At 39.1% G+C, this 17779-nt stretch overlaps 1 protein-coding gene across 3 annotated transcripts in view; it reads right to left on the bottom strand.

Annotated features, from left to right (window-relative positions):
* Positions 1–518: 518 nt before the first annotated feature.
* The window catches only part of RASSF8 (ras association domain-containing protein 8), a 256970-nt gene continuing 239709 nt past the window's right edge, over positions 519–17779 (bottom strand). For 2 of the 3 annotated variants that reach the window (XM_065230940.1, XM_065230941.1), the window contains exons 5-6: positions 7951–8515; positions 519–1859 (exon numbers count right to left, since the gene is read on the bottom strand). In XM_065230940.1, coding sequence (XP_065087012.1) covers positions 1756–1859; positions 7951–8515 — 669 coding nt within the window. In that variant the 3' untranslated portion in view covers positions 519–1755. The remainder of the gene's footprint in view (positions 1860–7950; positions 8516–17779) is intronic. The other variant, XM_065230942.1, reaches the window with a different exon arrangement.

Genomic DNA, 17779 nt, shown 5'->3' on the forward strand with positions numbered 1-17779 from the left:
ATTCCGGTTATCGCGGGTGGTAGGTTCTACAAGGTAATAGGTTCTAGGGTTCCGTGTGTGTGTGTGTGTGCTCTAAATATCTGAAATCTAGGATGTGACAAAATAGCGAATCTCTTCTGTTGATCGATATTAGTTATAGAGAGTAGATGGAAATAGTTTTAAAATATTCCTTATTTTCTTCTCATTTCAATAGCGTATAGATTTGTTACCATTCGGTGTGTTTATGTGTTTCTTATTTTCTTCAAGTGTTGCGTGATTGTATCTTGCGACTTTTATCTTCGTGTGTGTGGTTTGTGTATTCAATTATTTAACAAGGCTAACTAACGGTGCTCCGTGTAGTGTTGCTTCTTGTGAATGTGTCCGTGTGTAAGTGTGTTGGTTCGTTTAGAAATATATAGGTGGTTTTAGTTGCATCAATATTCATCATTATTGTGTTTAGCAGTGTTTCTCTCTTTTGCTGAATAACAGTGTGAATTCGAACGTTTGCTTAAGTACTCGCGTGGTATGTTTGTAACATGTTATTTTTTTTAATTAGTTAATTCCTTTACCTACTTTTGTATTGTTTCAAGTAGTTGCTTTTGAAATCCTTTCATGCTTTAGATTTAGATTCACTATAAATATTCTTGCATAATATCTAAGGGAGCTACAATAGCTAAAATAATTTTGCAAATCTAAAAACAATGTGCTGCACAGAGTGACGGTTGAAAAATGGCATATTCTTATCGTCTATAGCTGGGTTGTAATCAAGGTAAAATAAAACTATCTAAACCTATGCTACCTTCTAAACTGTTCAACTAATTTTTACAGCTGCTCGGAATGCGCGGCCTGGAAACCGAATTTCACCGTCTACCCAGAAGGTAGGTTGTGAAGGATGGTTTCAGCAACCAATTCCTTCGCTTTACTAAAGCAATAAATATAGAACATATGGCTGCCAAAGAAAATGTTTCAACAGTCAAATTCTAAACAACTTAAACCGCTGGAGGAGGAATGTTCGATCTGCGTTCACAATCAAAGATGTATAACTAACTGTGTAAAACTACAACAATTCAGCGCGCGCTTTTGTGAGGCCATTATTGCGTTGTGGTGTTTGTTTTTTTTTTTTTTTTGTTTGTTTGTCAATTATATTTGTTTTGCTTGTTTTGCTTCGCCAAAACGAAATGTGGGAATGTGATGGATAATTTAATGTCAAAACGATGCGTGTGGAATGCGAGCGTTTTGACGAACAATTTGATTTGATCAAATGTACCGCGCCAAGTAACGCATTTGATTGGACCCTTGGGACTCGGAATTTTGATTATCGTGTGTGAATAAAGACTTCTCTGCGTGTGTTTATCTGATGATGGCTGCAGTTTTTCTCGTCAGAAATGAGAACTTATCTGTACCAAAAAACAGTACGTGAAGTAGTTTAGAAAAAGTAGATTCAGTAGTTTAACAGTCTATATAGGTGTCTACGCATGTATAAAAATAAATCGCTTTGTGTGTAGAAAACATGAGGCCATTTTTGATGAAGGTTCGTATTCGTTTGATGTGGATCTGTATGCATATGTGTATGTGACTCTGTAACTTTCTAATAGCTGCAAAGCCCGATAATGTATAGCAATTCCCTTTCTTTTTTTCTGAAATTCTCCCTAGCAGCTCTCTCTCTCTCTTGTTTCGATTTCTTAAACAACAATATCACAATTGGTTGATTAACTTATTGCATGCCACTGACGGACTGTTATGTCGCAGTCGCGCTATCGGTCGTGTCTTCCCTCCTTAGACCCAGACTCCGTGAGGGTTCTTACTGGTAGGCACCGCATTTTCCAGCTGTCTCGGCGATCCGATCATCCTCCGGGTACTGCCGGGCTTCACCGAACCAACTGTAAAGAAACATAGAAAATGATTAGAAAACCAATATTATGATGAATCATTCTGTACTTGTTAAATACAGGCATCCCCAGAATAGGCTTTTTCAATGCACCATCAATGTAGAGGGCGCAAGACGAGTTCCCATTTCGTCACGTTTTTTTCTATATCTAATGCATTGCTTGTCACAAAAATTTACAAAAGCCACGCCCCCTCCCCCCCCCCCCCACAACGAGACATTATATATGCATCACCGCATAGACTGAGTAAAATTTTCCTCGATTTTCTAGGAAAAACTTTTCGAATATGAGGAAAATCGACAGACTCCTAGACTTAGTAAAATTTTCGTCGGTTTTCGACATACGGGGTATGGAAAACCAATCAATGTAAGGTTATAAATAAGCATACCAGTCATTTTTCCTATTATAAGTACAGTGTTTTGAAATCTGAAATGACATGACATTCAAAGTAAAATTGTGATTCCACCATTTCTACTGAATTTTCAACGTTATTATTCACTGACGACGGTAAAAATAGAATTACAAAATGTATTCACAGTCCGCATCGTGCTCTCTTGCCGGGCGGATCTATTTGCTTTTTGCTTAAGGAAGTGTTACTACTACCTAACGCTACAACAAATTTAAACAGCACTTTTCAGTGCTCAACCTGTAAAAATTTTCTACCTTGTTCAAACTTTTATTCCTCTTCGATCCTTGTTTGGACCCTACCCGAGGTAATCCTTCTTGGATATCGATTTGGAAAATTCCTCTTCGATCCTTCAGATTCTTATAGTAATCTGCTTGGAAGTCGATTTGGATAAAAAATTACTGCCGCCATGGCGCCTAAACGCAAAAGAAAGGGGCAAACTCTTGACCCCCCTTCTGATGAAATTAATTTGAGTAATCAATTTGATTTGCTCACGGATGATGAGAATGATCTATCATCCAAGAAAAATTCTAGTAAACTTTCCCGGCTTAATGCCAAGAAGGAAAAGATTCCCCCTATTGTGATAACCACTTCCGATTTCCATGCTCTTCGCATGGAACATTTGAATTTCGTGAAAGTTAAGTTTTCACTACAAATTGGACGTCGGGGTGAATGCCGTGTATTGGCTGAAACCTTGGACGGATTTAAATGTCTTCTCAAGTATCTTACTGAGAAGCAGCACAATTTTTTTACTTACGACACGAAAACTGAACGTGTGTTCAAGGTTGTCATGAAAGGACTGCCCAGTGGTGAATCCCTGGATCAGATCAAAGATGAACTGGCAAAATTACTTGGAGTTGTTCCACTCCAAGTAATCAAAATGAAAATGAAATCCCGTCCTGGCGATTCACGCAACGGGATTTCTAATGATTTTTATTTAGTTCACTTCAAGTCTAGTAAACTAAACAACCTTATGGCCTAAGAAAAAGCTAGCCTTATGCTCCATGTTGCTACATGCCAGCTAAATGCATGAATTGTGGAAAATCCTAAGAAATTTAAATGTTCAAATTGTGGTGAAAACCACAAATCCAATTTTTGGGAATGTAAGACTCGCAAAGCGATCCTACAATCTCGTTCTAACCGTCAGGTAGGAAACGCTCCACGTTTCCGACCAGGTACAAATTCCTCTGCTGTTAACAACGGTCAGCGAGGAAAAAATTCTACATTCGTACCCGTAGGTACATCAGGTTCATCTATACCTACTCCCCCGCTGCTAACAATGTTTAGCGAGTTAATGGAGCTACCTATGCTGCTATTGCAGCGGGTAGAAACCAAAATACTAACCAACGTAATTCTAACGGGAATTTTGACAATTTTGACTTAGGAAGCATTAGGGTTAAGTACCCCATTTCCGGCCTATTAAGCATAACCCGCACTTAGGTTTTCTTAATCTAGTTCAGTTTAGCACCAAACGGATTGTTATTATTACTGATGGCTTCCAAATATATTTACCTTTCCGTACGTATCGTAAGATTTGAAAACGAGAAACCAATCGTTGAGATATTGCCAAAAGTTCTACACTGCTTCTTGACGCCAAACTCGGCCTACAGATTCTAAACTCGGCCTAACGCATTGAAACGCCATTGAAACGCCAATGAATTCACTTCGGCCTATCGGATGAAGATAAAAATTGATTCGGTCGGAGCGCTTCTTTTGTTTTTGAGAATAATGGGTGCAAACCTTCACACCACGCGTTCTCATTGACTTCGTTCGGTAGCTTATTAACTAAAGTACCGTACCAAACGCATAATTGACTTGTTAACTCTGAAATCATGGATTTATTTGAAGTTTTCTGCTTGATAGGCCCAAAATGGGCGATTAGGCCGAAGTAGTTCTCTACCCTACTGCCCTTAAAATGGAATTTTTACAGAAATCATTAATTGACATGATTTCTGATATGCTTAAATCTAACTCCATGTTTGATGCTATTCAAACTGGAGTAAAATTTGCTAATAATATTGTCATGACTTTAAAATTCAGTAATGGATTTTAAAGCTTTAAATATTTTAAATTGGAATGCTCGATCTCTTAAAGATAATGAAGACGAGCTGTTTAACTTTTTGAGAGTTCATAACGTGCATATTGCCGTTATAACTGAAACGTTCCTTAAACCTGACCATAAGGTTAGGAAGGACTCAACTTATTTAATTTATAGAAATGATCATCATTGTTCATAGACGAATCAAACATAAAATTCTTTCTTCATTTGAAACCAAAGTTTTTGAAACTTTGGGAGTTTCTGTTGGAACAAAATTTGGACAACTTACGTTTACAGGGTGCGTGACGAATTTTTGCAGTAAATTTCAAATAGTAATTTCTCATGCTTGTGCATCATGATTTAGATATATTTGGCAGCACTGGATAGCTTATACTGTTATGTGTAAGATTTAAACAAACAATGTTGAGTAAACGTAAAGATGTCGAAACAAGAGAGCAATCTGTCAGCCGTTGTCGCTTTGTTGCGCGCCGGAGTATGCATGAAAGAAATAATTCGGTCGGTAAATGTGTCTGAAAGAACAGTGTATAATATTAAAAAAAAAGGCTTGGGAAAGTGATAAGACGGAGCACCTGCTCATACTGCTAATAAAGCACAGAAATGGCTTACGGAAAATATTTCGTAAATTTGGGAGTAAGAAATTCCCGATATCAATCCGTTGGATTATTTTGTATAGGGCGTCGTCCAACGGGATACCAATAGAACCCCTCACACCACACTTAAGTCGCTAAAAGCTAAAATCAAGGCAGTGATGACATCTATGGATCGAAACATTTTAAAACGTGCATACTGCAGTTTCCGGAAGCGTCTAACTACAGTCGTCGAAAGGGAAGGCAATTTTTTTCGAATAAATTTACTTACAACTTCCATATGTTGCGAAAGAAAATGAATCGCACAAAATTCATTGCTAGAATAACTAATTGGTGTATTTTTTCTCAAATATGCCATTTACTGCAAAAATTCGTCACGCACCCTGTATAGCTGCATATTTGCCATTCCAATGAGTAGGCTAGCAAAAGAATTTTCTCAAGGGTGACCTCCAGAAACTTACCCGTCATAGGTCTAAATTCTTCATTATTGGTGATTTTAATGCAAAACACCGCTCATGGAATAATGCTCAAAACAATTCCAATGGTAATATTCTGTCTGATGATTGTTCTGCAGGTTATTACACTATTCAATATCCAAACAGCCCAACATGCTTTTCTTCTGCAAGAAATCCCTCAACTATTGATTTGGTCTTAACTGATTCATGCCAACTTTGTAGCCAATTGGTTATCCATGCTGACTTTGGTTCTGATCACCTTCCAGTAACTTTTGAAATATCCCAAGAAATAATTTGTAATCCTAATAGCTCTACTTTCAATTACCATAGAGCTGATTGGGAGCAATATCGAACATTTATGGAATATAACTTCAATCCAAACATTCCTTTGCAAACCAAGGATGAAATTAATTATGCTCTTGAATCTCTGACTACTTCTATAGTTGAAGCAAGAGCTGCCTCAGTACCAAAATGCGAGGTTAAATTCGATTCAATTATAATAGACGATGATCTTCAGCTCTTGATCCGTCTTAAAAATGTCCGTAGGAGACAATATCAAAGAACACGCGATCCTGCCATGAAAGTTATCTGGCGGGATTTGCAAAAACAAATTAAAAAACGATTCTCTGCCCTGAGGAACAAAACTTTTGAAAATAATGATTCTAAATTAGACCCGAGTTCCAAACCCTTTTGGAAACTCACAAAAATTTTGAAAAAAAAAACCTCAAAAGCCAATTCCATCGCTTAAAGAAGTTGGTAAAATTTTGATCACAAATTTGGAAAAATCTCAGAAACTTGCTAAGCAATTCGAGAGTTCCCATAATTTCAGTTTGGGTCTTACTAGTCCTATTGAGAATCAGGTTGCTGGGGATTTTCTGAATATTTTCTGGGGGACTGATTTGGACGAAGTAAGGTCTATAACTAAAAAGTTTCAAAATATGAAAGCTCCAGGTGATGATGGAATTTTCTATATCCTCATCAAAAAACTCCCAGAGAGTACCTTGTCTTTCTTGGTAAAATTATTTAACAGATGTTTCCATTTGGCATACTTTCCTGATAAATGGAAAAATGCAAAAGTTGTTCCAATTTTGAAGCCGGATAAAAATCCAGCTGAAGCTTCTAGCTACCGCCCAATAAGTTTGCTTTCTTCAATAAGTAAACTTTTTGAAAAGATAATTTTAAATAGAATGATGCTTCACATCAATACGAACTCAATTTTTGCAGATGAGCAGTTTGGATTTCGCCATGGGCATTCAACTACTCATCAACTCTTAAGAGTTACCAATTTAATTCGTTCAAACAAATCTGAGGGCCACTCAACTGAAGTTGCTCTTCTAGACATAGAAAAAGCATTCGACAGTGTTTGGCATGAAGGTTTGATTGCTAAATTGAAAAAGTTTAATTTTCCGCTTTACATTATGAAATTAGTTCAGAATTATTTAACTGACAGAACTCTGCAGGTAAATTACCAAAATTCCAAATCCAATCGACTACCTGTTAGAGCAGGAGTTCCTCAGGGTAGCATTCTTGGGCCTATATTGTATAACATTTTCACTTCGGACCTCCCTGAGTTGCCACAAATCTTTGTTCGCTGATGACACAGGCATTTCCGCTAAAGGAAGAAGTCTTCGTGTTATTTGCAGCAGACTGCAGAAAAGTTTAGATATTTTTTCTTCTTATTTACAAAAATGGAAGATTTCTCCCAACGCTTCCAAAACTCAACTTATAATATTTCCACATAAGCCTAGAGCTTCGTTTTTGAAACCTAGTAGTAGTCACATAGTCACTATGAACGGGATTCCAATTTCCTGGTCAAACCAAGTGAAATATCTTGGATTAATACTTGACCAAAAATTAACTTTTAAGATCACATTGAGGGCATTCAAGCCAAATGTAACAAATATATAAAATGTTTGTATCCTCTTATAAACAGGAAATCCAAACTTTGCCTAACGAATAAACTTCTAATATTTAAACAAGTTTTTAGACCGGTTATGCTTTACGCTGTGCCAATATGGTCTTGTTGTTGCACTACCAGGAAAAAAGCACTTCAAAGGATTCAGAACAAAGTTCTGAAAATGATTTTGAAGTTGCCTCCCTGGTTCAGTACTACCGAAGTACATAGAATTTCGAATGTTGAGACTTTAGCACAAATGTCCAACAAAATAATTAATAATTTCCGGCAAAAATCGTTGCAATCTTCAATTGCAACGCTTAATCCCCTTTATACTTAGATAAGATTTAGTTTTAGTTTTTTAGTTTTAAGATATCAATTGTTATACTGACATGCAGGTTTAAAAAAACCTGTTTAAAATACTGAATTGCCATGACAGGAACAATGTAAAAACACTTAGCTATATATCATAACAATTAAGGCTGGTAAGCTACTTTAGTAACTGGAGCACCTAGGTTAAAATGAAATGTAATTTATTTTGAATTTGAAACAAATAAAAAGCTAAAAAAAATATATTGTTTCTAAACAGTTAACATAATAATCTGTCGAACTTCAACTTGGAATTTCTCAAAATGGCGGCCTGGCAAAAGAAATATGCTGAATATGGTTGTCCCACATACTAACCTTCCAGCAGATGTCGCACCTCGTCGGCCGGTGCCACCGCCAGGCTCTGCAGGTTGACTTCCTTCATCTCGTGCACCAGCTGTTCGACCTGTTTCTTCTTCTCCGCAATGTTGCTCTCGATGCCGGCCACCTCGCTCTTCAGCTTGTCGGTTGCCTTGCCCGCGTGGTCCGTGCTCTGGATGGCCAGATCAATCTCCAGCTGGATCCTGTCAACTTCAGACATTAGATGACGTTCTAACTGTGCACGATTAGAGTCATACTGTCGGCAATACTTGCGCTGCTCGACCTGGATTTCGTCCATCAGCAGCCGGATCTTGTTCTTGCACTGCAGCAGTTCCGTCTCGCAGTTGGCCAGCTTCGAGCGGAGCAGGGTGATCTCCGATTTGAGAGTCTTCTCCTGCTGCCGCACGAGCTCGCCTTCCTCCTCGACGTACTGGAGCGTTTGCAGTTGCTCGTTGCCCTGCCGGTAGACTTGATCCGTTTTGTTGATCTCCTGGGTGATGGCTTCGAGCTTCTCCTGCTGCTCACGGCCTTTGCTCTCCAGGTACTGGATCTCCGAGTCGTACTGTGGGGAAAAGCGGAGGTAAAACGGGTCGATTAAAATCGTGGGATGAACAATTCTTTGAATAATTATGTGGCAATGATTGCTGTTACCTGACGTCCACTCAGCAGAAATGGTAAACGTTATTTAGTTTATTCATTCTAAATATAAATCTACTTGGGATTCATTGAGCTACAATTTGAACGAAGGAATTCCAACAAAGCACGGTGCCCCTCAAATTATTTCCAATAACATATTTAATGCATACTTTTCCCAGCCCACGGAGCGTTCCACCCCACGAATATGCCACACGCCATGAATAATAAGGTTAAGACGTGCGTTTTTCTTTGACTTCTTTCTGATCATCATAATGTGATATGATGTGCGTGTGTGACACGCGCCTTTTAACCTTCGGTTTCGATTTTCGTCTGGTTCCTTCCGTGCAGAGAGGGAGGATGGTTAGAGTTTCAAACCCCCGTCCCAAGCCCCAGGCTTTATCCGTGTTGTTGTCGCTGTAGGTACAGTACCAGACATAAAGAAATATTACACTGTGATATTTTTGTTATGCTATGAAATTTAAAGGTGCTGTAAATTTTCAGTATGAACATAACAATTTCTGAAATTTGGGCTGCTGGTTGAGTACTCACAGTTCATCAGTATCAGATTGAGACTAAATCCAATGTGAAACGAAAAAAAACCATCATGTGACACATCAAATGACATCATGATTCAAAAAGGTAGTTATTTGGCCTTGGCGCTCCTAATGACTACCTTTTTGAATCATCATGTCATTTGATGTGTCATATGATGAGTTTTTTTTTTCACGGTCATCACATCCGACCATGTTCCGGGTACCGCCAGGGAAGTAGCCAGTTCCTTATTACCGTCAAAATCCATCAAGTGATACGATGGATCGAAGTAGGCTCTGCTAGTGGACGGTTCGGGTTTCTTGCGCTGTCAATCTTTTGCATAGTTGAAAAGTGTAATCTGTGAAAAACATCGTTACGATGACAAATAACTTGAAACTTCGGGTCGTTTTGCAAGCCGCGAAGTGATTTTTTTTTTGTTCAAATGAGAAGAGGTGGTTGAACTACAGTTAGTGCTAATTGGCAAACGCGGTTAGAAGAAAACAGAAGAGAACGAAGATCCGTGTATGGCGTTCGTTGCGAGCTGTGTGATGAAGACGAAGCATCTGGCGGAGGACAACAGACAGCAGCTAATGGGGTGTTTACATCTGTGCGGATTTGCTAGCGCTAGTGTACTAGCTGTACAAATTTCAGTTGCTCCTGAAATCTCATGCTGGTAGACACTGATGCCCTGTTTACATTATGCTGGTGAGCTTTTTTGCTAGCAGCTGGCTCATTAGCGCTAGTGAAATAGCATAAGTGTAAACTACTGAAGAAAATCGTGGAATAGAGAAGTCCGGCAAATTTTATGATCACAGTCAAGCAGACCAGTTTTGGTGAGATCATTCCATTTTTATCTATTAATCAGGAATTTTGAGAACATTGGAGGCTTTTGGTGAGATGATTCAATGAAACTATAAAAACAATTATATAAACCACTCATTACATTACATATGATTAAAGCCAATTTAAAATCGTTAGTTTCCACCGGTTGGTCACACTGGACTAGCCTATCGGTCCCAAGTACATCGATGAACGTACCCCATTCTAGACGAAATTCTAGTACTACACTATGTTTGTTTTGATTCGCTATGAAAGTTTGCTAAATAAAATGAGGGGTTCGTGGATTTTTCTATGTTTCGAGGGGTGCATCGATAAGCTTGAAACCGAAGATAGTACCAGAGCTGAGCCAAAAAGTTGAGCACGTTTCTTCGGGACCTTCTGGTCTTACAGTTACCTCTATGGTATTAGTTCATATGACCAGTACTGTAGATGTTATCACATTTGATGCGTGTGTTTTCGAGCAGAACGAAAAACGATCATCGAATGAGACAGCCCCTCCCAGGAACGGCCGCCGCACCTCCAACAAGTGGGAAATAGCATTTTTACGCCTCGGCAAATGGATTTTCCGAGTTTTGCTGCTGGTTAGCCTTCATACATATAGTGGGAAGGAGGGGGTCCTTTACTCGGGTGCATAGGCGTGGGCAGGACTTTTAGGGACCTATCTGTTGATGTTGAATTTAGCCGATGAACAAGAAATAGTCATTCAAAAAACATCTAATACAGTCAACACTCCATATCTCGATGTTCTTTATCTCGATACGTGACCTTTTGACGTAGGACTACGTTTTTGTGGAATATACTATACACTTAGAAATACCTAATCTTACACGTGACGGAATCCATCTTTGACATAAAGGATGAGACGTTAACAAACATGTCATGTAAAATTAATGGGCCTCCCTTAGCTCAGTCGATTAAGGCGCAGCTACAAAGCAAGACCACGCTGGAGGTGACTGGGTTCGATTCCCGGTCCGGTCTAGGAATTTTTCGGGTTGGAAAATTTCTCGACGTCCCTGGGCTGAGAGTATATGATTGTACTTGTCACATAATTATATTAATGCAAAAATGGTACATGCATCGAAAGCTCTCAATTAACAACTGCGGAAGTGCATCTAGAACACTAATGTGGTGTTTAAACTTAGGCTAGTTCACTAGAGCTAATGAGCTCGCTGCTAGCAAAAACGCTCACCAGCATAATGTTAACAGGGCATCAGAGTCTACCAGCATGACATTTCAGGAGCAACTGAAATTCGTGCTAGTTGGCGAGTACACTAGCACGAGTAAATCCGCACAGATGTAAACACCCCATAAGTTGAGAGCACGCAATAAGCTAATATGCGATAAGCAATCAACTTGAAATGTGAAGAAGAAGAAGTGCCGTGCTGTCATGGTAAATTTAGAGCTGGCTACTGACTGAATTTTCATATAAGCACATTTTAATATCTGTAAGCAGAATTTTTCGATTCGATCTCGTCGATGTGTTTTCCGTCGATCTTGTTTTCCGTACTGAAGTACCAATGCTACCGACGTCAGGGAGGCAACTCCCACCCTGAACCCTAGCTAACCGACCCATCAACTCATGGACCGAGGATCAACGGCTTCCGAAGGAAGGCGTGACCAGAGGTTTTATGCCTCAGAAAATCCCGACGGTGCCGACTGGGATTAAACCCAGGTCCATTGGGGTGAAAGAGGCAATCACGCTTACCACTACACCACCGGCGCCGCTATAAGCAGAATTATGTTCTCTCTAATTGACATTGAAATATGGGTAAAGTTTGTTTATAATAAGCTCGCCATGAAACTTAAAAACTAACAGGAACTGACCCAGTACTGTCATCAAATATTATAAATTAACAATATGGTCCACACTTTTGTTATCCTCTAGACACGATTTTCCTCCGATACTAGCGCCACAGTGATACGAAAGGTGACTAGTACACTGTGAATTGAGCGCTTGGCAGTTGACAGCTACAAGGCTATCGAAAACAACTCATGGTAGAGCAGAATTTAACTCCAGAGAGCCTCATAGTTCAGATTTGAAAAAACCGTTTCAACTTGCCCCTTGCCTACATCTCGAAAACGGTTCCACTTATAAATATTGTATGTATGTAGTTTTTTGACGTAGGACTACGTCTGTGATTTCTATATGGGGGTACACTTTGTGAAAACCACAAATGGAACATGTAACAAAATTATCAAAGATTTTGAACGTTTATAACTTAGCTGCCCCTGGACCAATTTCAATAATTTTATCACCAATCGATCAGAAATATTTCTACGCATCGCATGTAAAATTTAAAACTTTATCGTTTTTGAAAATGTCACTATTTAAAACTGCACGAATGTGCAGCTGTTGCTATGATATTTAAAATTATCACCCATTGCCTGCGAAAAGCGATTTCCCTAACACAGATTTCAAAGTTGAATTCCATCCGGTCTCACCAAACGGTGTTTATTCAATCACCGCGTGGTGAGTGGTGGTGTTCTGCAGTACACAACGAAAGGCTCCCCGCAAGCAACTAGCTATCAAGGCTGCTCTCAATCGCTGATCGGATTCAGTTCCAATCACCGTGTGTGGTGGTGCCCGGTCGTTGGCATCATCTGCAGCAGCAGCAGCAGTGCTTTTGGTGCGTGGTGTTGAACATTGTTCTCCAGTACACAACGAGCTGCAGTCCACATGAGCATCCATAGAAGGAGGAAGAAGCCGCACCGCTATTAATCGGAATCAGCAGCTCTTATGAGTCGCTGTGGGCCATGTTAAGCGCTTCATACTAAAGAGTATAAACAGAGAGAACCCTCTCAAATTCCTGTTTCTACACAAAACACAAGCTCCTGCTGCAGTTATCAAATAAGATTGATTATATAAGACCATGTAGTCCTACGTCACCATTGCGTACAACCCCATAGGGCTGTCCCTTGTAGTTTTTTCCTCTGTTCGGGACCTAACACCACTCGATACCGTGTCTTTAGTTTAGTGGATGTCGTATTACTCCATCAGAGAGATAAATGATGAAGTATTCGATTTTTTTTAGAGTTGTCATTCTTGCATTTATCGCAAGGATCCGACTCTAATTGAAAGGTCTCGCTATTTATACCTTTCGGAGTGTTGAAACACCCTCCAAAGGCACGCCCCTTTGTCAGTCAAAATTGGATTCCTTGTCAACAAAATTAAGGAATGACACCGATAATGACCATGCATCAGAACCCTAGTCTTAATCACTTCAAACTAGGGAACAACGAATAGAAGATTAGGAATCACATAGGTGAAGACTTGTTTCAAGATCGTTCTCGGTCCAGGCAAACCGAGGACTTATCACTATCAACAAGACATAAAAAGTAACAAGGACTAAGATGTGTTACTTTGATTACTGAAAAATCCTGTTCTCCTAGTTTGAAGTAGTCGGGACTAGGAATCGGTAGTAGATCTTACATCCCGTAACGTACCACGAAAAGGTGATCTACCCACGTTACGGGGTAGATTTAACGTTCCTCGGTGCTTTTGCTGTTGCTTTTGATAGCCAAAACAACCTGTTACAACTTTGCATTTAAAAAATTCTAGAAAATTGTTTTGCTAGCTGTAGCAATGCAAAGAGAAAATCGATGAAGAGAATCGATCATCGCGTATACGCCCTTATGCATGCTCACTGTCGATTTATTATATAAGACCACGTAGTCCTACGTCACCATTGCATACAACCCCATAGGGCTGTCCCTTGTAATTTTATTGTAAATTTAATGTTCTTTCATTATATCCAGTCGAAAGAAAAATTGGACCATGTTTTGGATATTTTTTCAAAAATTTCTGTTTAAAAAAATATAACTTTTTTTCCATCATTTATCCACTATGACCTATAGTGCAATAGATGGCATTTTTATCCCCTAAAACATATAAAAAAATAAATTATAAAAAATCCATTTTTGAGAAAAAATATTTTAAGCTTTTATTTTTATATGGTGCGATTTGTTTTAGAGTGTACATATTTTTTTCAAATAGTCTCAGCCATTGCCTACAAAATTGCTAAAGACACCAAACCGATCAGACAAACCATTTTCGAGTAACAGTTTTCCGAAGATAAGCTTAATGTTTTCTATAGGGCCTATTCAAAAATAATGCTTGATTCAAAATTGCGATTTGAAGATGGAAAATGGAATTTTTGGCGAAAAGAACGTTTCTGCAAATTTTCCTCCAAATCAAAAAATATAAGAATAAATGGATTAGCGAATTAGTATGGAACCACTCAGAATATTCTTTGGCATAATAAGAAAAGATTGCCAGTTGGATTTTCGATCATCTTCGTCGCACTAGTTTTTCGATGAACCTTCAAAAATGGCGGACACGTGACCTCAGACCTTAAGAACTTTGTTTAAAAATGTAGAAAAATACCCGTTCATTTTAATTGAAATCAAAAAATGGACGCGATTATCAAAGCAGGGCCAAACATCCATGGAGATCCAAAGTTGATTAAATCACGCCATGAGCTCCAACCAACCCAGCCTGCACACGTCAGCATCCTCCCACTGCTGGCGGCGCATCAGCGTCGGTGGTAATTCATTTTATCTCCTCTTCTCTTCGGATCGTTTTCCATATTTACGCCTTTTGCATTCAGCACCAAGCGAGCAACCAAAAGCGAACCCAACTGAAGCGACAGGCGGTGGTAAATATGGTAGAACGATGCCGACGACGAATGGCGGTAACCGTCGTCCTTGGAAAACAGGCGAGCAACGAATGATGAAGGTTCTTCTACCTCCCACGCGCGCTCGCTGTTCGCGCTCTGTTCCAAATGAGGGAAAACAAATTGGGGATATAGAGTTAAATTTGTTTGGGAAAACAATTTATCTGGAAAAACAGAGCAGATATTTTATATCCGAACAAGGTGCGCGGGAAAGGCAGACTGTAATGAGAGCCGTCACGGCGAAGAGCGAAGAAAAATAAACCGCGTGAGCGCGGTTCAGCAGATGAAGCTGTTTACTTTGGAATCGAGTGTATTATCACCACCCACCCGGTCGACGGTGGGTCGGTAGGTCGGTGCGGTTGAGTTTGGGGTGAGCCGACAGGTTGTCGCCTTTTTATCGCAACTCTTTTTTCTTCTTCCCCCTTGGGGGGAAAAGAGCTATTAATTTTGCACAGTGATTTGGTACGGCACCCAATCCGAAAAGGAAGGGGATTAATTATAGATGTCAAACACATCTAAAACAAGTGCTAAACATCTCCCCCATTTTCCCGGGTTAACGACTATGTGAATACCACCGATAACGTTTGATGGGACAATTTTGGGTAAATGAGCCGTGGCTTTGTTCTGGGTGAGTAGCTTTTGATTGCGATTGTTAGCTAAATTGCCAGGTAGCATTCAGATGGATGTTTTCGTGGAGGAAGCAATTCAGAAATAATAGCATCTGGTATGTAGATTGTGCTATGATTGATGGTTGGGTTGAAGAAGATGTGGTTGTGGAAATTGGCAGGTTCATGGTCACGAATAAAATGGGCGATGGGGATTTTGCTTGTGCTCAACAATATCGATACAAATCGATTTAAATGCAAATTGAAGGATTATGCTCGACTCTCTTTGTTTCAGTAGCAGGACGATATCGTGAGATGAGCTGCTCAAGTACAAAAGGATCGGGGATTATTCAAGCTATCTTCTAAAATTTCAATTACAGTCAAGACTCCTACTATACGATTAGTTGGTTTTACTTTTCTGGTAGTTATATTGTCAATTGATCAAATGGCGGCCCAAAACAAGCACTATTATCTGACTTGAAGCTCCAGAACATCGCCATGAGTTTTATTCACAATCCGCCGAAAAAAATCTGATCCAATCAGATTCATGATCATCGCGTGAACTCAACAGGTTTTGTTTTATCGTGACCCAAGCTACCTGAAGAACCCTGGATCAAACAGGGTATACCACCCAAGTAACCACAATGCCGGCTAATAGACCAATAAGGGTCCCTATTGCAATACACTCAATTCAATTTTTAGGAGATTTTATTTAATTTTTTTCAATTTGGTTGAAAATTGAGACCACACGATCAAAAATAGAGGCAGAAAAAATCGTGTAAAACAGAATTGAGTGTACAAGGTTGGGCCTTCAAGTTTTATATCCGGCATAATATATTAGCGTTATTTTGAAAAAAGGGCCCTTATCGGGCTTGTCAATTGGGAAGTCCTGAAAGTTTTATACCTTATTCACTAATAGATGATACGATAACTTGTATAGTCTTGTCGGATTCCTACCCAAGTAACATTGCAAGTTTTATAGTGGTTTTAAAGCATGCTGCAAGTCTTAATCATGGTCTACTGGGACTGTTCATTAACTACGTAGACGGTTTTTTAGGATTCTTGACATCCCACTACGTAGACATACATTTTTTTTTAATTTAAATGGGCCGTATGAACACTCTTAAAACCAAAATTGTTACTTGGGTATAGTTCTTCTATAGATCCATAAAAGTGGTCAATTAATAAAATTAATCCTAGTGCTCCATGGTTTTTCATTGAATTGACTTGTAGATTCACCTGTAAGGAAGCTTGCTATCTTATAACATCAAGAGCACACATTTTTGTGCCCACAAAACATACAGTAATAAAACTGGAACTTTACGTTTACTGTAGCGCAGTAAACATGGAGTTGCAATTTCATTATTGTATGTGTTGTGGGAGTTGACAATAGAGCTAATAAACTATAGAGGAAGAATAGCACTGGTGTTCCCTTTGCTCTGATGTGGAAACATGCTTGGGTACAGATCTGTCAAACTTCATAGCTTTTTTTTAGCTTTTACAGTTGTATCCCTATTAGGAGCAAGCAAAAGATGGTTCGGCAGCGACGGCAGTGCTATCCTTCCTCTATAGTTTAATAGCTCTATTGGGTTGACATGTGGGCTCTTGAAGATTCAAGATAGGACTTCTTTACAGATTCATCTTAAGATATCCAGCTTTAGTTAATCACCACCCGTTTTGAAACTAGGCGCTAACAGATTTTGTAGCAGTGTTGTAGGAGGCTTTGATTTGAAATGAAAACAATTCAAATGACAGATAATTTTCTTCGAATCGACAATGTTCAGGAGGTGAATTTTAACTCTCCGTTACTCGCACTGTTGTACTTTGTACAACACACATGAGTTTTCCATTGCCATTTTGTTGCTGAGTTACCAATCGATCTGAAACCAACGAGTATTCCTCATAAAACTTGTTTTGATCTAAACAATCTAAACTTTGATTACAGTAAACACCTAAAAAATGCGGATAATAGGGAAAATGTAAATGGAAACCGCGTAAACTGTGACCATACTACGTGGGATTTGACTTAATTGATTACAGTATGGAATATATCGAGATCCTGACCAGATAGAAAGTTACTGTTTCCGACAAAGTTGTTTAGAAGATCATAGCCTTGTCGCTGGCGGACAGTAGTTCAGAATTTTCTCACTACGTAGCGCTAGTATACACGTGAAATTCAATATATAAAATATCTCGAGTTCCCTTCCAGATAAAAAGGTACTATCTTCGACATAGTTGTTCAGGAGGTCAAGGCTTTTTCGCAGGTGGACAGTAGTTCAGAGTTGTCTCACTTTGCGGCGCTACTATACATGTGAAACTCTTTCATATAAAATATCTCTAGATCCTGACCAGATAGAAAGTAAATGTATGCGGCAAAGTTTTTCAGGAAAACAAGATCTTTTTATTGGGTTACAATAGTTCAGAATTTTCTCACTATGCGGTGCTAGTATATACGTGCCTTTCTCGTATATTCAATAGTTCGAGATCTTGATCAGTTTCTGTCTTCGGTAAAGATGTTTAGGGGCCAAGACTTTTTAGGAT

This window comes from Ochlerotatus camptorhynchus, unplaced genomic scaffold (genome assembly GCF_037179485.1).
Source record: "Ochlerotatus camptorhynchus isolate MF236.1 unplaced genomic scaffold, CSIRO-AGI_Acam_v1.1 ptg000335l, whole genome shotgun sequence".
In the NCBI taxonomy this organism is placed as follows: Eukaryota; Metazoa; Arthropoda; class Insecta; order Diptera; family Culicidae; genus Ochlerotatus; species Ochlerotatus camptorhynchus.